The sequence below is a fragment of the Culicoides brevitarsis genome, chromosome 1, assembly GCF_036172545.1.
Source record: "Culicoides brevitarsis isolate CSIRO-B50_1 chromosome 1, AGI_CSIRO_Cbre_v1, whole genome shotgun sequence".
Taxonomy (NCBI): Eukaryota; Metazoa; Arthropoda; class Insecta; order Diptera; family Ceratopogonidae; genus Culicoides; species Culicoides brevitarsis.
The window spans coordinates 5,416,690-5,433,534 of NC_087085.1; the positions used below are offsets into that span (position 1 = coordinate 5,416,690).

The 16,845-nt window shown below is 24.8% G+C and overlaps 2 protein-coding genes across 2 annotated transcripts; one reads left to right on the top strand and one right to left on the bottom strand.

Moving 5' to 3' along the window:
* Positions 1-764: 764 nt before the first annotated feature.
* Positions 765-1,793, bottom strand: LOC134837706 (phospholipase A1 VesT1.02-like). The gene has a single exon (XM_063853096.1). The coding sequence runs from the start codon at positions 1,791-1,793 to the stop codon at positions 765-767; it is 1,029 nt and encodes a 342-aa protein (XP_063709166.1).
* A 1,959-nt stretch (positions 1,794-3,752) lies between these two features.
* On the top strand, positions 3,753-15,103 carry LOC134826970 (transmembrane protein 164). Its single transcript, XM_063839484.1, has 4 exons — positions 3,753-3,797; positions 13,091-13,829; positions 14,488-14,588; positions 14,649-15,103. The coding sequence occupies exons 2-4, from the start codon at positions 13,178-13,180 to the stop codon at positions 14,979-14,981; spliced, it is 1,086 nt and encodes a 361-aa protein (XP_063695554.1). The 5' UTR covers positions 3,753-3,797; positions 13,091-13,177; the 3' UTR covers positions 14,982-15,103.
* Positions 15,104-16,845: the final 1,742 nt, after the last annotated feature.

Sequence of the window (16,845 nt, forward strand, 5' to 3'; positions counted from 1 at the left end):
AGGGAGAAAAGCGGCGCAGCAGTGATTTTCTGTAGAAATGTACGGAACGTACGGAAGAATGACAGAAAGCAAACTTGCGCTCTTCGTGACTTCGTAACGCTCAGCTGTTGCCGTTTTTGAATTTTTGCGTGACTGGATTGCATGAGGAAATCCAAGTGACGGAGTGAGACGATCGAAAGTGATACTGTTATATGCTGTCAGGTAAGTATACCAGTACTGGTATACTTACCTGACAGATGTATAACAGTTCAATTTCAGCCGACTCACTCCGTCACTATGGATTTCTCGCGCAATTCGGTCACGTGCCTCCTTGTTTTCGTGTCGCAGATGGCGCCATCTCTTGTTCATTTAACGAAATTTCATTTATTTCGAGGATTTTTAAGTAAAATTTACTTAAAATACATCATTCAAAATTATTTTTTTAAATTAATAAAATTTAAGGCGTTGCTTTTTTAAAAAAGTCATCGCCTTAAATTTTTAAAACTACTTCAAGGAAAAATTTTCATTAAAAGTAATTTTTTCTAAAAATTTAAATTTTTAAAATTTAATTTCAAGGCGTTGCTGCTTTAAAATAATTCATCGCCTTAAATTATTAAAAGTTCTAAATAAAGAAAAAGAATTTTCTTTCAAAAAATTTATATTTTCTAAATTTAATTTAAGGCACTGCTGCTTTAAAAAAGTCATCGCCTTAAATTAAAAAGGCTTTATTTTTAAGATTTTGGCGCGAATTTTTTTTAAGGTTAAAATCTTTTAAAATCATGAAGTTAATTTAAAGAAAATGGAGATTTATCGTTCGTCTTCAAGTAATAAATTCCTTCCAAATCCTTATTTCTCAAGTTATGTCCTCCCATTCTTCCAATTCCGTTACTTTTATCGCACTTTTCATTGTACATTTCCTCAAAATCTTTACATCGAACACTTTCAAAAGCCCCATCGCTCAAAACTGACTCTGCAAAATAGTAATAAGCTCTCCCGTGAGAACATTGCCAAAACGGATCTATTCCGCATCCGGGCTGCTTATGTTGCCATCGACTATAGTTCGGATAAAAATCTGCTGTTCCAATTTGAGAGTTCATTCCTTTGCATCCAGCTGCTGTGTGAATGACTTCAACGTATTTCGCATCTGTGACATCCAAATGTCTGTTAGCTGGAGTATCTTCAAAGAAGGGAAGAGCAGGATCAAGTCCAACAATAACTGAAAGTTTCCCGAGCTTTGATTCAATTAGATATTGACCTGCAAATCCTGCTACTTGAGCGCCTAAACTATGACCAATCAGTTGAATGTTTCTTAATGGAACTTTTTGTTTTTGAACTAATGAAGTTATGAACCTTGCAACCCTGAAACCAATTTGAGGAACGATTTGTAAAGCAACTATGGGGTAGTTTAAATCTTTAGCATAAACTCCCCAATCAACTCCGATGATGTTGTATCCTTTGTTTTTACGTTCAAGAAAGGCATCTTTGATAACTTGAATCATCGTATCTGTTCTGTTGTTTTGCCATCCATGAATCAAAATCCTCACAGGCAGATTCGAATCAAAGTTTGAACTCACAAATGATTGGTCATCATCGAGCATCAGTTCAGAAGTTGAGGTTTTCGTAAAAAGCATGAAATTCACTTGAGACAACTCTTCGTCTTCAAACTGAACGCGATCAGTAGGTTCATCCGAAACAGGAACTCCGTACACGAAACATCCAAAAGGCCACCAAAAGTTTGCCATTCGTTTGCGATAACGATCGCCTTGGATCGATTTGACGCAAACAATTAGAATTACGCAAACAAGTAATCTCATGATGATGCTGAGAAGTTTCTATTCAAATCAAATGCATTTGCGTTACGAAACAACTAAATGGAGTGAAGTAACAATGAAAATTAAGTCAAGGTACTGTCATTATTTTAAAGTAAAGTGAATTTTTTTTATCGCTTGAAACTGAAATTGTTTCACTTTGAGTGAAAAATGTTCGAAAAAATTGTAAAGAAAGACGAAAATTCGTTGGATTAACCAAAAAGTTTTGCTTTAGTGAAATTATAAGTGCAATAACTTGCATTAATTTATTATTCTTGATGACTTCCCTCGGAAATGTGTAACTGATAATGATTATCGAAAACATGAGTTGTTTACATTTTTTCCATTGTAGCGTTTATTTTAACAAATTGGAGTTAAATGTTAATTAATTAGGTCTTTTTTAAAGAAAATGAGCAAAAATTTCATTATTTAAATGGTTGTTTAAATATTTAAGGCAGTGACTTTTATTCAAAAAGGTAACGCCTTAAATTAATATAAAATTAACAAATTTTATTAGATTTTTAGTTTTTCTATAGCTTAAAGTATCAAAAAGCTCAAAATTATAATTTTTAACTTTTCAACATAAAGAAAAATAGATTTTCCTATTGTTACAAATTAAGGCGTTGCTTTAAATCTTTAATTATCCGTAAAAACTTATGAAACTTATGAGCAACAATTTCATAAATATTTAAGGCAGTGACTTTTATTTGAAAAGGTAACGCCTTAAATTATTAAAAATTAAAAAAACTCGATAAAAACAAGATTTTGAGTATTTCTAAGTGTCAAAAAGCTTAAAATAATAATTTATAACTCTTCAACAGAGAATTTTTTTTATTTTTAAGGCTTTGCTTTAAATTTTTAATTAGTGTCAAAAAACATAGAATAATAAGTTTAAACTCTTAAACTGAAAAAAAAAATATTTTAGAAATATTAATAAATAAGGCATTGCCTTAAATAATTGATTATCTACAAAAAATTATGAAAAAAAGATAAGATCTTATCAATTCAAATTCTTTTTATGAACTTTGATCTTATCCAAACAAAAACTGAGCATACATTTTTTTCACGTCATTTAGATTAATTAAACTGCTTCTTTATCAGCATCAAAATTTGTTTATTATCAAACATTTTCGTTAATTCTAATCTAAGCACGTTAAAAAATATGATAACGAAATTTATTTCTATTTCTAATCAACGCCAACCTTCAAACAGTGCTAAAAAAATACATCGGAAAAACCTTCAAATTTTAAATGTCGCATTCAAGATAATCAGCTGAGAGTTCTTTGTACGAACTTTCTTCTCTTCTACACAAAAATACATGCGAAGACACGATTATACGAGCTGATTCATTCGCATTGTCGGATTGTTTTGTTAAATCCACGTTAGTTTCGTTTGAACTTCGTACGAGTTTAGAACTCCGTCATCATCATTATTTCAAATTGTTTTTAAAAAAATTGCTGAAGTTAAAGTTCATCTATTAATAGTGTTGCAAAAAAAAAGTTTTTGTACGATTTCATTCACATGTTCAAACTTTTTTTTTATCAACGCAACAACAAAACTCCTACTCTGGTTTGGAATAAAAGTGAACCCTATTCAGTATAAATTTGCGTCTCTTACAAAGAACTCACGCTGCAATTTATTAATTTTATGAATCACAAGTAAATAATAACAAAGCGTTCGATATCGCGCAAAGAAGAAAGAAAGAAGGAATAAAAAAAAGTGAAAAAAAAAAGTTTAAAACGTTAGTGAATTAAAAAACCATTAGAGCATTTGACCGGCTTCTTGTTGTTTAAAATAAAATATTTATGAATGACAATGTTTACGCCGTACAAAGTTTTTATCGCATACACGAAATAAGTGAAGAGTTTACAAAATATTAACTTGCAAATTTTATTCGTTCTAGAAGTGAGTGTATGTGTTTTTTTTTACAGTGAATTATTTTATATATTTTCGTATCAGTAGCAATTTCATTGTTTCGTCGGAAATATTGTCGCGAGAGAATTTCTTGAGGTAAGTTCTCTTTTTTTAACTCTTTAAGGTCAAGTCTGTGCGAAAAATCACTCTGAACACGTGCATGAGTCGCAAATCCAGACACAACCTCATTTTAATATCTCCTACAAAGTTGTATAATGCATGTCTGTGAATGAATGAGAAAAAAAAGCAAAATAGACTAAATAAAGAATATGTAGAGAATAGGTGATGAGCAGTAAATCATCACACATATTATCAATTAACATACATTTTATTTGCAAGGCGTATTGAATTGTTCATTTTGTTCTAAATAGAATGTTTTGTTGTTGAATCTGTCACAACAAACTGAGAATTGATTGGAGAACATTGGGAATTGGGTTAAATGCATTTTTGTGATAAACATAATGATGAAAGTTCTTTTGAGTTGAAAATTTTGTTTATTTTTAAGTTTGCATTTTTTTAAACTATAAATTCTTGAAATTTGATATTTTTAAGGCAACGACTTTTTTTTTTTGTTAACTTAATTTAAAACTTAAACAAATTTTTAATTTTTAAAAATTTAAGCAATTTTTAGCAAAATATCCATGATTTTATTAAATATAAGCAAAAATTCATATTTTGAGAGTATTTGAAATTTTTTAAAGCGATGACTTTTATTTTAAAAGGTAACGCCTTAAATTTAAATTTTAAAATTAAAGTGATATAAAAATCTTGAGTAATGTTTATTGATTGTCTAATTTTGACCAAAACTATAAAAAATTTCTAAATAAAAATTTCTTTTTATAAAGTTCCTTTGGAATTTAAAGTACTGACTTTTATTTTAAAAAGCAACACCTTAAAAGTATTTTAAACCGAAATTGTATTAAATTCATGAGTTGAATATTATAATTTTTTCGAATTTGTTAAAAATTTCCTTATTTTAATTTCTTGTAGATTTTAAAGCATCGACTTTTATTTCAAAAGGTAATGCCTTAAAAGTTATAAAAAGCTTAAATGCTTAAAAGCTTATTAAATTTTATTTAAATTTAAGCTAAAAGACTAAAAATTTCTCAATATAAAGTTCTTTTAGAATTTAAAGCAATGACTTTTATTTTGAAAAGCAACGCCTTAAAAGTACTTAAAACTAAAATTGGCTTAAAATCTTGAGTTATAGTCTAACTTTTTCCAAAAGGATAAAAATTTTCTTATTTTAATTTCTTGAACTTTTTAAAGCATCGACTTTTATTTTAAAAGGTAACGCCTTAAATGTTATAAAAACTAAAATGATATTTAAATCTTAAGCTATAGTATAACTTTAGGTCAAAGACTAAAAATTTCTCAATATAAACTTCTTTTAGAATTTACGGCAATGACTTTAATTTTGAAAAGCAACGCCTTAAAAAACCTTTAAATAGTAAAATTTTTAATTTTTTAAAATATCAGCATATCAAAAGACTATTTGTATAGTTAATTAAGTAACTTCAAAAATATTAACCATTTTAATATGAAAAAAAAAATAAAGCGACGCCTTAAATTTTATTTTCTTAAAATAATTCATGTAAAATTTAGGATTTAAAATTTTTAACTTTAATAACGACCATCAACAAGGAATTTGTTCAAATTTCAGCTCATCTTTCTTCTCAATGAAAACTAAAGATTGTACATTTCGATTCTGCGCTCTTTTAACTTCAACCGGTATAAGGCTTCAATCCAATTAAAAATCGTTACGTCCTTAACTTTATGCAACATTTTTCTTCTAAAAATAACTTTCAAATCCTATTATTTAATTACGCGAAAAATTTTTTTCAATGCCTTAAATAATAATTTTAAAGAAAATTGAAAATTTGTTAAAAAAATTCCTCAACGACTTTTCACTCATCATTTTAAAGCGACGAAAGTACACTCACACAATGACAGTTGGGCACGACAAACTGTGACGCAACATGGAAAAACAAGAAGGAACTTACAAAAGTACATACCGAAACACAGCAGCGCGACGACACACATGACTCTGCATTGAGGAAGGTACCTACCTACCGCTGTCGAGTGAAAATTTGTAACAGTCGAGTGTGTGCGCGTGTTTGTGTAGTATTGGAAAAATTCTTCTGTCAAACATAATTATTTTCTGGTGTGCACTCGAAGCCAAACCAGCAACGTATACAAACACTTTTTATTATTATTGTGTCTCGTGAAATAAAATAGAAAAATATCAAAAAATTGCGAAAAAGCGAAAAAAATAAAAATATTCCGAGTTGATGTCGAAAATGGTCGTAAAATAAGGATCTGTTAGTGCATAAAAACAGGAAAAATTGTTTCGTAACAAATTTCAAAGAGAGAATTTGAGCAGAAATAATAAAAGTGAAAAATCACGACATAGATTAACATTTAGTGCAGCAGTATATTAACCGCATAAACACATCAAATTATGTAATTACACACAAAATACAACAAAAAATTTCATAATAAATGGCAAGTATTGAGTTATTTATAATTTTTCGTTAATGTTTAGATGTGCGAATTGCAACAGAAGGCAAAAAATTCGCGTTTAGCCACACACAAAGTACAACTTTCGACACAAAAGACGATTGTTATCTCGGCGGAAAAAATCATTGTAAGCCAATTATGATAATGGTGCGAAAGGAACAACTCCGTTTCCGCCGATTTTTCGAAATTTTCAATAAATTTTCGATATTTTGTCGCATGGCGCATCCAAAATTGCATTTTTTTTGCAATTTTGCATGAAACCAAGTACAAGGTCTTCTTTTAGTAATGTACGTGAAAAATTTAAATATAAACTTTATGCACCATCATCAATAAAATAAGTTTGATGCGTGACAGGGTTTTCCTGCAAACATGTCTCGAACGTTTCAAAATACTAAATGGAAAACCATGAGCGACACAAAACCGAGAATTAAATGAAATGTGTCATCATTGTCGTTGTTTCGGTATCATAAATCACACAGCACAGCACCTTGACTCGCAAAAGAGGAGCCAATATTGCACAAAAAAAAGAGCACTAAAATATAATCAATGTCGTGTGTCCTTGAGAGCACGAGATAAGTACATGTTTGTGTATGTTTCTGCTAAAAATATAGTGAGCCATCTTTTATTATTATTATTGGAGAATGATGTGCAAATGTGTTTTATTGTGCTCCTGTATTGTTTTGTGAAATCTTCGATATTTCGATAAAGAGACGAAGAATTTTTTTTTGATAAAGTGCTGATAAAAAGTTTCTCAAATTACAAATATTTTTGTAAAAATTCTAAAAAATACAATTTTTGGTTTGAATTAGCTGAAAAGCGATTTTCAAATTTTTTAACTGTCAAAATTTTGAATTGACATTTAAAAATTAAAAAAAATATAAAAAATTAAATTTTTAAGATTTTTTTCCATTTTTTAAAGGAAATTCAATTAAGTAAGCAAGGTTTTTTTTCATTTTTAAAGGAAATTTTAAATTTTTTAAATATTTAATTTAATTAATAGCAATTTTAAAACTTTTTAAAGTTTGAATTAGCGAAACGGCGATTTTTAAATTTTTTAACGCCTTAATTTTGAATTGACATTTATAAAATTTTGTTGAAAAAAATTAGAAATTATTAATTGATTATTATTTTTTTAAACTTTTTGAATAAAATATAAAAAATTTTTTCAGTTGAAATTAGCAAAAAAGGTTATTTCAAAATTTGAATTAGCTGAAAAGCGATTTTCAAATTTTTTAAAGGTTAAATTTTGAATTGACTTTTACAAATTTTAGCTTAAAAATTAAAAAAAATAAATTTTTGAGCTTTTTTCGTTTTTAAAAGAAAATTGGCAAATATTAAATTAAGTTAAAAGCAATTTTAAAACTTTCTTATGTTTGAATTAGCGAAAAGGCAATTTTCAATTTTTTTTACTGTCGAATTTTGAATTGACATTTTGTTTAAAAATTATATTTGTTTAAAAAAAAATTACTCAAAAAAAATTTTAATTTTTTTTGAATCAAAATTAATTTTTTTGTTAATGTTTTCTTTTTCAAAATTTTTTTGAATAAAATTTAAAAATTTTTTTGAAGTTGAAATTAAAAAAAAAAGTGAATTAAAAGTTTTTGAAAGTATGAATTAGCGAAGAAGCGATTTTCAAATTTGTAATCTGTCAAAATTTTTAATTGATATTAACAAATTTTCGTTCGGAAATTGAAAAAAATTATTTTTGACCTTAAAAAATTTTTTCAAATGAAATTTTAAAAATTTTTTAAAAAAAAAATTTTTTAATTAGGCGAATAAAAAAATTTTAAATTTTCTTTAAATATTTTTGTATTTTTTAACGTTTTTTTGATTCTTAACATTTATTTAATTTTAAAATTATTTTTTGAATTTACTTTTGAATTAAAAGTGAAGAAAAATTTTAATTTACCAATAAAATTTTTTTCAAAAAATTTTGTTGAAATATTTCAATAAATTTCAATTTTGTTAATTTTATCAAAACAGCAATTTTTTAAGATTTTTCCATAAAAACTTTTTTAAAAATATTTTAATTTTTATTTTTCAATATTTTTTATATTTTTAATATTTATTTATTTTTTTATTTAATTTTTTTTTTAATTTTCTTACACTTTTCAACAGTAAAACTCAAAAAAGTTCAATTTCCCAAACAAAGGACTCTCATCAAAAATTAATTTAGCATAAAATGTGATACATTTTTGCTAATTCCATCTACCTCAATGCCACAAAGCATTTTATAATTAATCATTTAATTATGCTGAATGTGGGTTTTTTTTTATTTATTTTTCGGATTTAAAAATGCTTTTTAAAAAGTTACGGAACGAAGAAAAATAAATTAACAACAATGCAAATATTGTTCAATGTGCGGAAAAATGATGATCGATGGCTTTTTTATTGAAACATTATAAATAATGGCGATATGACGGTTAAGCCGTAAAACAGCAACAGCAGCAAGAAAACAAGCAACAAATCGATAAACGGATTCGAGAATGAAGTTCAGTGCAATATTGTCGTGTTGTTTCATTTTGGATTTTTTATTATAATGTTGCGCGGGGTGAACGGGAATTGAAGTATAATAACAACAGTTAATGAACGTCCTCATTCATATTTAATTCCATTCGGAATTCTAGATGCGAAGGATTGTTCACGGAAGCACTGCGGGGTTAAATTTGTTGGTTTTGACGGAAATTAAAAAATAATTTTTACTCTCAGGAGATGAAATTAGGCTAATTTTCAATCACGGTGCAAAAAAAATTCTTCAAGAGCGCTTAAATAATTCATTATAATGCATACCGTCGAAAAATTCCGCACAAAAGAATAATAATGATATAACAATTGTACATAAGGAAGAACGAAGAAAAATTCTACACAATTTCGTGTGAATTTATCGATTTTTTCCATTTTGGCCTAATCCAAGTAAATATGGGCTAAATTTAATTTCTCATATTTTTTCTCCTTTTTTTATTCCATTTGCTCACTTTACTGCTCAAACTTTTATTTTTTTGTTTGCACAAGTAAAATATAAATGTCAAAGGTTATGAAACCCAAAAAAAAAAAATCTCACTCTCTCTCATAAAATGCAAAAAAGTATTTTTAGAACGTAAAATTTTTCCCGTGACATTTTCGACAGAACTGTGCCTTGCGATAATTGGATACGAGAAACTCGAACAATGAAGTGCCTTGAATAAATAATAATTAAATCCTGTAGATTAAAAGCGAGCTGAAATGAAATATGGCTCTTTTTGATAATCTTCTTTAGCTGAATTAAAATTTGTCAGCACTCTCATTAATTATTTACCGAAAATTTTGTAGTTGTAACAATTTTATTGTTGTTTACATAGAAAACAAAGCGTCAGGATAGGAAAAAAAAATTAAACGCTACAAACTTTAATTTTACGAAGGTTGTAAACAATAAATAAATAATATTCATCGATTATCCCATCAAACGCCTGACATTGTACGCCGAGCGTTTTATGGAATAAAATTTACAAAACTTTAAATGACTTATTTGTTACTCTGAATCGCATGCTTTTGTGGCAAAAGAAGAATCATTCGAGGCAGGAACGGAATAATAATTTTCGTGTCGAGTAAATGTTCGCATCAAAAATTCATATCTCCGTGATTTGGGTATGACTGCTGAAAAGAGTGAAATGAAAAGAAAATGAATAAAAAAAAATTATTTAAAAAAATAAAAAAAAATAATTTTTTTAAAATGGCTTAAGAAGTAGAAAATTATTATTATTTTTTACTTCAATATTTATTATTAATTTTTCAAACTAATTTTTTTTTTATTTTTCAAAAATTTTTATTTTTAATGCAAATTTATTTAAAAAACAATATAAATTTAATTATATTGAAATAAAAAATCTTAAAAGAAGCTATTTGGCAATTTTTTTTTAAATTTGAATATTTTTGTACATTTTAATCTTCATTTTGTTTGAAACGCTTTGTGAAGTAAGTTGCATTTCATATTTAGCTCTTTAAAAAAATTAACAAAAAAAAAATTATATATAAAAAATTTTTTAAAAAATATGAAAAATTACATCTAAAAAAATTAAATAAAAAAATTAAACAAGTTTCAACTTCTAAAAACAATTATGTTGAGAAAAAAACAAAGAATAATATTTTTAATCAAATTTTTAAAATTTTAAATTATTGAAAAAAAATATACGAAAGTGACTAAAAGGAAAAAAATTGATTAAAAGCATTTAACTAAAAACAAAGCAAAAAAAAAAATATATAAAAAAATTATACTTTGTATAAGAAAAAAAATTGTTTAAAAGTTGAAAATTATTAATATTTTTTTAAAATATTTATTTATATTTTTTTTCATTTTTCAAAAATATTAATTTTTAATTTAAATTTGTAATATAATTTTAAATTATATTTAAAAAAAAATTAAAAATATACAAAAAAAATTTACATATAAAAAAATGTTTAAAAAAACATATTAAAAAAATATAAAGAATTACATATAAAAAAAATTAATAAAAAGTTTCATTTTATGAAATTTTAAACTTCTAAAACAAATTTATATTGAGAAAAAAAGCAAAAAATAATATTTTTAAATAAAATAATATTTTTTTAAATTTAAATGTATTAAAAAAAATTACAAAAATGACTTAAAGCAAAAAATTGATAAAAAGCATCTAAAAACAAAGAAAAAAATTCAAAACTTTCTTATTTAAATTTTTCCTTTTTTTTCATTTTCTTTTTTTTTCGAGGATGACTCATGTTTGTTGAACTGTAAACACGCACAAAGCAACTACATAAATCATTTACATATCAATTGATTTTTTTCCTTACTCTGTCCTTTGAGCTTTGCCGGAATATTAACAATCATAACAATTTTTATGGAAACACCTGTTCTCGTCTTCATAATAACAATAAATGCTACGTGTTATTTTTTTTTTGTGGTAGAAAAGTGCTCATGAATATGTAAAAGTTTATTGTTTTATAAAATTGTTCATGTTTCCCCATTTCTACTTTTTTGGCAAAAACACAAAATCACAAGAGTTCCAAATTATTTAAAATTCTGTTTTTGTAATTAAATTAGGTCAAAACGAAAATTTTTTAAGTGATATCAGTATAAATTTAATAAAAGCAAAAAAAGCTGAATAAATAACAAAATATGGCTTCTCGTATTGACAGATAGACAATTCGAGGAAAAAAAAATAAATTGACGGAACATTAACATTGAACTCGTGGTCTCGATATTGTCGTAAAAAAATCAATTAAAGCAAGGTATGAGAAACTTTTTTTTTGTTGCATTTGGAGTGTAATTGAAACAAATGACCAACTTTTGTGTCGTTACCGACAGACAATCAATATTTTAGGAGGATCTTGTCTAATTATATCGATATACGTGGCGGCGGGACATTATTTCAAACAATGAACCATCAAATTAAATTGTCCAAATATTAATTCACCGCCCTCTAATGTAATGTTATGTTACCCAGTGGGCGAAAAAAGGGTGAAATTTACCCCTTAAGAGGTCAAATTAATCCTTCAGGAGATAAATTTATCTCTTAAGGGGTTAATTTCCCCCTTTTTTTGCCCACAGGGTAGATACAATTATTGGTTTGCTCTATATTTTTTCCGTGGTAGATATGACATGAAATTGTAATAATAGTAATAGAGCTTTGGATCGTAAAAAAACGTTTGATATGACCCCAAGAGAGTTTTTGTGTCTGATAGTTAGTTGGAAACAGTCCAAAGCAAAGGCAGAAAATCAAAAGAAGTTGTAAATAATTATGTGATAATTACGATATTTCTGTGAATTTTGTCTCGAGGGAGCTCTTACATGCAAATAACTATTTAGGATTGATGCTAAAATATCTTGAATCAAGCAAAAGTGAATTTATAAAAGGTATTTTCGGGTTGAAAACAAAAAATTGTGACAAATTTAAAAAAAAAATTAAGATATTTTTGGTATGAAATTATTAATATTTAATTAAATTAAATAATTATTTAAAAATTAATTAAAAATAAAATTATTAAGAATTAAAAAAAATTATTAATTTTTATTTAATAATTTCAAAAAAATTTTTTTTTCATTAAAATTATTATTTAAAAAAAAATAAAAAAAAATGAAATCTAAAATTATTAATATTTTTTCCAAAAATTAAAATTTAATTAAATTTATTAATTAATTAAAAAAAATTTTTAAAAATAAATCAAAATATTTTTTTTAATTAAATTTTTAATAATTATTTTTTTTTAATTAAAATTATTATTTATTTTTGTTTTTTTTTTATTTAAAAATAATAAATAAAATTAAAAATAAATTATAAAATAAGAAATTATTATTAAAATTATTAAATTAAATTAATTAATTAAAAAAAATATATTAAATTAATTTTTTATAATTTTATATATTTTTTTTTTTTTGTAATTTTAATTATTTTTATTATTTATTTAAAAATAAATTATTGAATTAGAAATTTTTAAAATTATTATATTTTATAATAATTTAAATTAATTAATTAATTAATTTAATTAAATTAATAAATTATAATAATTTTAATAATTTCATTAAAGTAAGTGCTTGGTTTGAATTAGATGGAATAGATTTTCAACTTAATTTTCCTAAAAAAAAAAATTAAAAAAAAACAATGTAGAGCATCAAAAAAATTAACAAAAGTACATACTCACATTTCCCTGCTAATTAAGAGAAATAATACATATTTCCGACTGAGTGTGAAAATTCAGGGGGAAACCACAAAAATTGAATGTATAATTTTGTAAGTGGCTTTGAACACGTGAGTAGCATACAGGAAAATTAATGTGGTTTTTTTATACAACTTCTGTCTTTCACAGTCTATTTTCGTCCTTGAACGAGCTCTCATCGCATTTTCTTTTTTTATTTTCAGGACTTTTCAACTTTAAATATGAAATTGACTTGATAAAGCTGAAAAAAATTTGTTAGAAAAGAAAAAATTAAATAAAAAACAGACAAAATGCACTTTGATTGGGCGATCGACGGAGTCAATACGACAGTGCCTCGCAACGCTGGTCCCGAATGCCGCATGTATCTGACGCCAACACGAATTGTTATCGAATGCATCGTCGTCATCATTTGCAGCATCCTGGCAATTCGCTATTCATGGTCTAATATAATTAAGAAAAAGTCGTTACCTGATTATAACTTAGTAGTAACAAGTAGGAGAGCAACAAATGATTTGGTGAAATTGTATCATCAGCAAACGACAACGTCGACCCAAACGACGTCATCGGGCGAAACAATTACGACAAATCACACAACCATCAACCATTATTACGAAAAAGTTCCCGTTGGCCAGCAAATTTTGCTCGTTGTGATGACGTTGACGCTCGGCATCGAACTTGGCTTCAAATTTGCGTCGCGCAGTGTGATATACATCCTAAATCCGTGTCACATTATCACGATGTTACAGATTTACATTTTAGCAGCGAGACCTAGTAAGACAATAACGATTTTATTTCGCATTCAAATGAACTACTTGAACGGCCCGTTTTTGGCGTTTGTGTTTCCCGAGACGGCGACGCGTCAATTTGCTCTCGAATGGTTGATTTATTGGATTCAGCATGCGCTCATGTGGATCATTCCGGGGTATTTGTTGCAAGTTGGAGGTAAGTTTTTATCAAATTTGAATCCTAAAAAATAAATTTTTTAATTAAAATTAATTTTTTTAACTTTTAAATTTTTTTTTTTGTTTATTTTTTTTAAATTAATTTTGGCAAAATCTTGTTTTGAAAAAATTATTTTGAAAAAATCTCGTAAATTTTGGAATTTTTGTTAATTCAATCTGAAAATTCATTTTAAAATAAATATTAAAATTATTTAAAAAAAATATATTCAAAAAATATATTAAAAAAATATTTTAAAAAAATATTAAAAAAATATTTTAAAAAATTTTTAAAAAATTAAATAAAGAAAAATAAATAAAAAATTCTAAAATTTTTCATTTTAAAATAAAAAAAAAAAATTAAAAAAAAAAATAAATAAAAAATTCTGAAAAGAAAAATTTTAAAAAAAATTAAATAAAAAAAATAAATTAAACATTTACAAATTGTAAAAAAATATTTTTTTTTCAAAAAAAAAAAAAAAAAAAATGTAAAAAAAATAATTTTAAAAAAATAAAATTTTTCAAAAAATAAAAAAAAAATTAAAGAAAATTAAATAAAATCTTTAAAAATTAAAAAAATTTTTAAATAAAAAATTTTAAAATTTTTGAAAATTTCAGTTAAATTAAATTATTAATTTTAATGAAATTTTTTCTTATAACAGGCGTTTACAGCATGGAGCCTCTGATGGATTTCGATTGGAATATCTTGGGATATGCAATTTTAATGATTTATCACTTTTTCTTTTTACAAGTATTTGCTGTGGTAAGTTTCCCTTTTTTTTGTCAAATTTAATAAAAATTTCAAAAAATTTTCTCTTTTTAGCCAACACAAGTCAACTTGAACCACATGTTGTGCCCCGCAATTCTGGATCCCTTTGATGGGCAAAATTATCGCATTGCCGCAATAATTCATCAGGGAATCCTGTGTCCATTACTTTGTAAAATTATGTGTATTTTGTTTATGCCGCGCGACAAGCCGGACCATACCACCAACAATAATCATCATCAATTAGAACAATCTGCTCATGCAACGTCGATGGCAACGTCGAAAAGCAATAAAAATGCGACTGCAAATGGAAACCATAAAAATTTAGTCAATTCCGTGGAGAGTGATGCAATTACCTGTAGCTTATCGAAAGACGTTAAAGTTGATTAGTGCAAATTATCAGTTTTTACCTATTTTTGTCCGTTCTCTTGCAGTTACATTTGTGATTTTTTTAGATAGTGCTTTTTTTTGTTCAACGTTCCAAAATTTAGACATTTATGCAAAAAAAAAATAGGACCAACTTATTCCTTATGAGAAGTGAAGAAAAAAACCTCGACTGATTTAGTAGTTTAGTTTAAATTAAAGAAAAAAAAGTTTAGTTTGCAAATATTTTTTACTGAACTGATAATTTTTATCTTTCAAAAATGACTGTGGATGTTATTTACGTATATAGTGTTAAAAAAAATAATTAGAATGTTAAAAGGAAGAAACGCAAAAAAAATTTCTACTTTGAAAAAAATTATCGAATAAATCTTGTTATGACAATTTTTAAAAAGTAAGAAAAAAAAATTCAAAGGAAAAAAGTGATAATTTTACTTTTAGAGTAGAATAAAACTTAATTTTTGGAAAAAAATGTCATAACATTAAAAAATTAACGAATATATTATTCGTGTATGTTATATAAAATAAAAAAAAAACAAAAATAATCAAATTATCTTGAAAAATAAAATAATTAAAAATCCAAAAGACACACACTTAAATCAAATTTAACCAAAAAAATAATTAAAAAAAATAGTTGATCAATCAAAAAGACAGAAAAAGTTCAAAAATACATGTTTTAATTGTAATTTGGTTTAAAAAATTTATGTTTAAAATTTTAAAAGTTGCGATAATGAAAAGTATTTGAAGTGAGACAATACATAGAAAGAGTTAGATGTACAAAAAAATGTATACTAAATACTTAATTTTTTCAACTTTTAGTTGTTTATTAGCAATAACTTTATAAAACTCTATAAAAAATAAAATATATATGATACCAAATGTAGAAAACAAAAAAAAACAGATACAGGGGTGACAGAAGTTTCAAAAAAAAATTATAATTTATTTATTTTTTTTTTAATTTAAAAAAAATAATTATTATTTTTCAAAACACAACGAATTGTGTCATTAACTGTTTATTAAAAAACTTGTATAGAACGGATCGTCCAGAAGTGTATCGAAAAAAAAATTATTTTAATTTAAAAAATATATAATAAACATTATAAAATAATTTTTGACAATCGTCTAAGTAGATTTTGATTTACGAAAAAAAAAACATTACCAAAGACTCGAAAATCCTATTTTGTTGAAAAAAAATTGCTTATTGAAAAAAAATGACATTTAACGCTTATATTTAAAAATTAAACATTATACATGTATAATAATTATACATTACATTATTAATTATATTTATAAGGATAAAATCTTTAGTCAATTTTAACATAATAAAGGTTGTTCATCTCTTTAGTAACAAAAAAAAAGTTAAAATAAACAAGAAATAGAATGTTTCAATGGAAATTAATTATTATTCATAAATTAATGTTATGAAATAAAATTAAAAAAAAAAAAACATGAAAATACGTAAAAATATCAAACCTTAATGATTTCTATTAAATTTTTGGAAAAAAAAAAGTTTTTGGAATACAAAATAATAAAAAAAGTATAGAATATATAATATTATATATTATATATATAATTATTAAATTTAATTATATATGTATATATTAATATTATTATATATATATTTTAGTTAACCCCATATGAATCCATTCCTATATATTTACCTTAATACGTTAAAATACTCTTTTTCAACTCTTTCCTATATAATAATCATATATATTATTAAATTTAATTAAACTTCTTATGTATAACATAACACCATTTATCCTAAATAAACAAACCTTTTTAATTAATATTTTCATGTTTTATCCCTTTTTGAATAAAAATATCCAAAAACCCTTTTAAAAAATATCAAAATATAAACAAAACATAACCA

Coding starts and splice junctions, on each gene's coding strand:
- LOC134837706 (XM_063853096.1), bottom strand. CDS start 1,793: ATGAGATTACTTGTTTGCGTAATTCTAATTGTTTGCGTCAAATCGATC.
- LOC134826970 (XM_063839484.1), top strand. CDS start 13,178: ATGCACTTTGATTGGGCGATCGACGGAGTCAATACGACAGTGCCTCGC. Junction 13,830..14,487: donor GTATTTGTTGCAAGTTGGAG/GTAAGTTTTTAT, acceptor TTCTTATAACAG/GCGTTTACAGCATGGAGCCT. Junction 14,589..14,648: donor TTTTACAAGTATTTGCTGTG/GTAAGTTTCCCT, acceptor TTCTCTTTTTAG/CCAACACAAGTCAACTTGAA.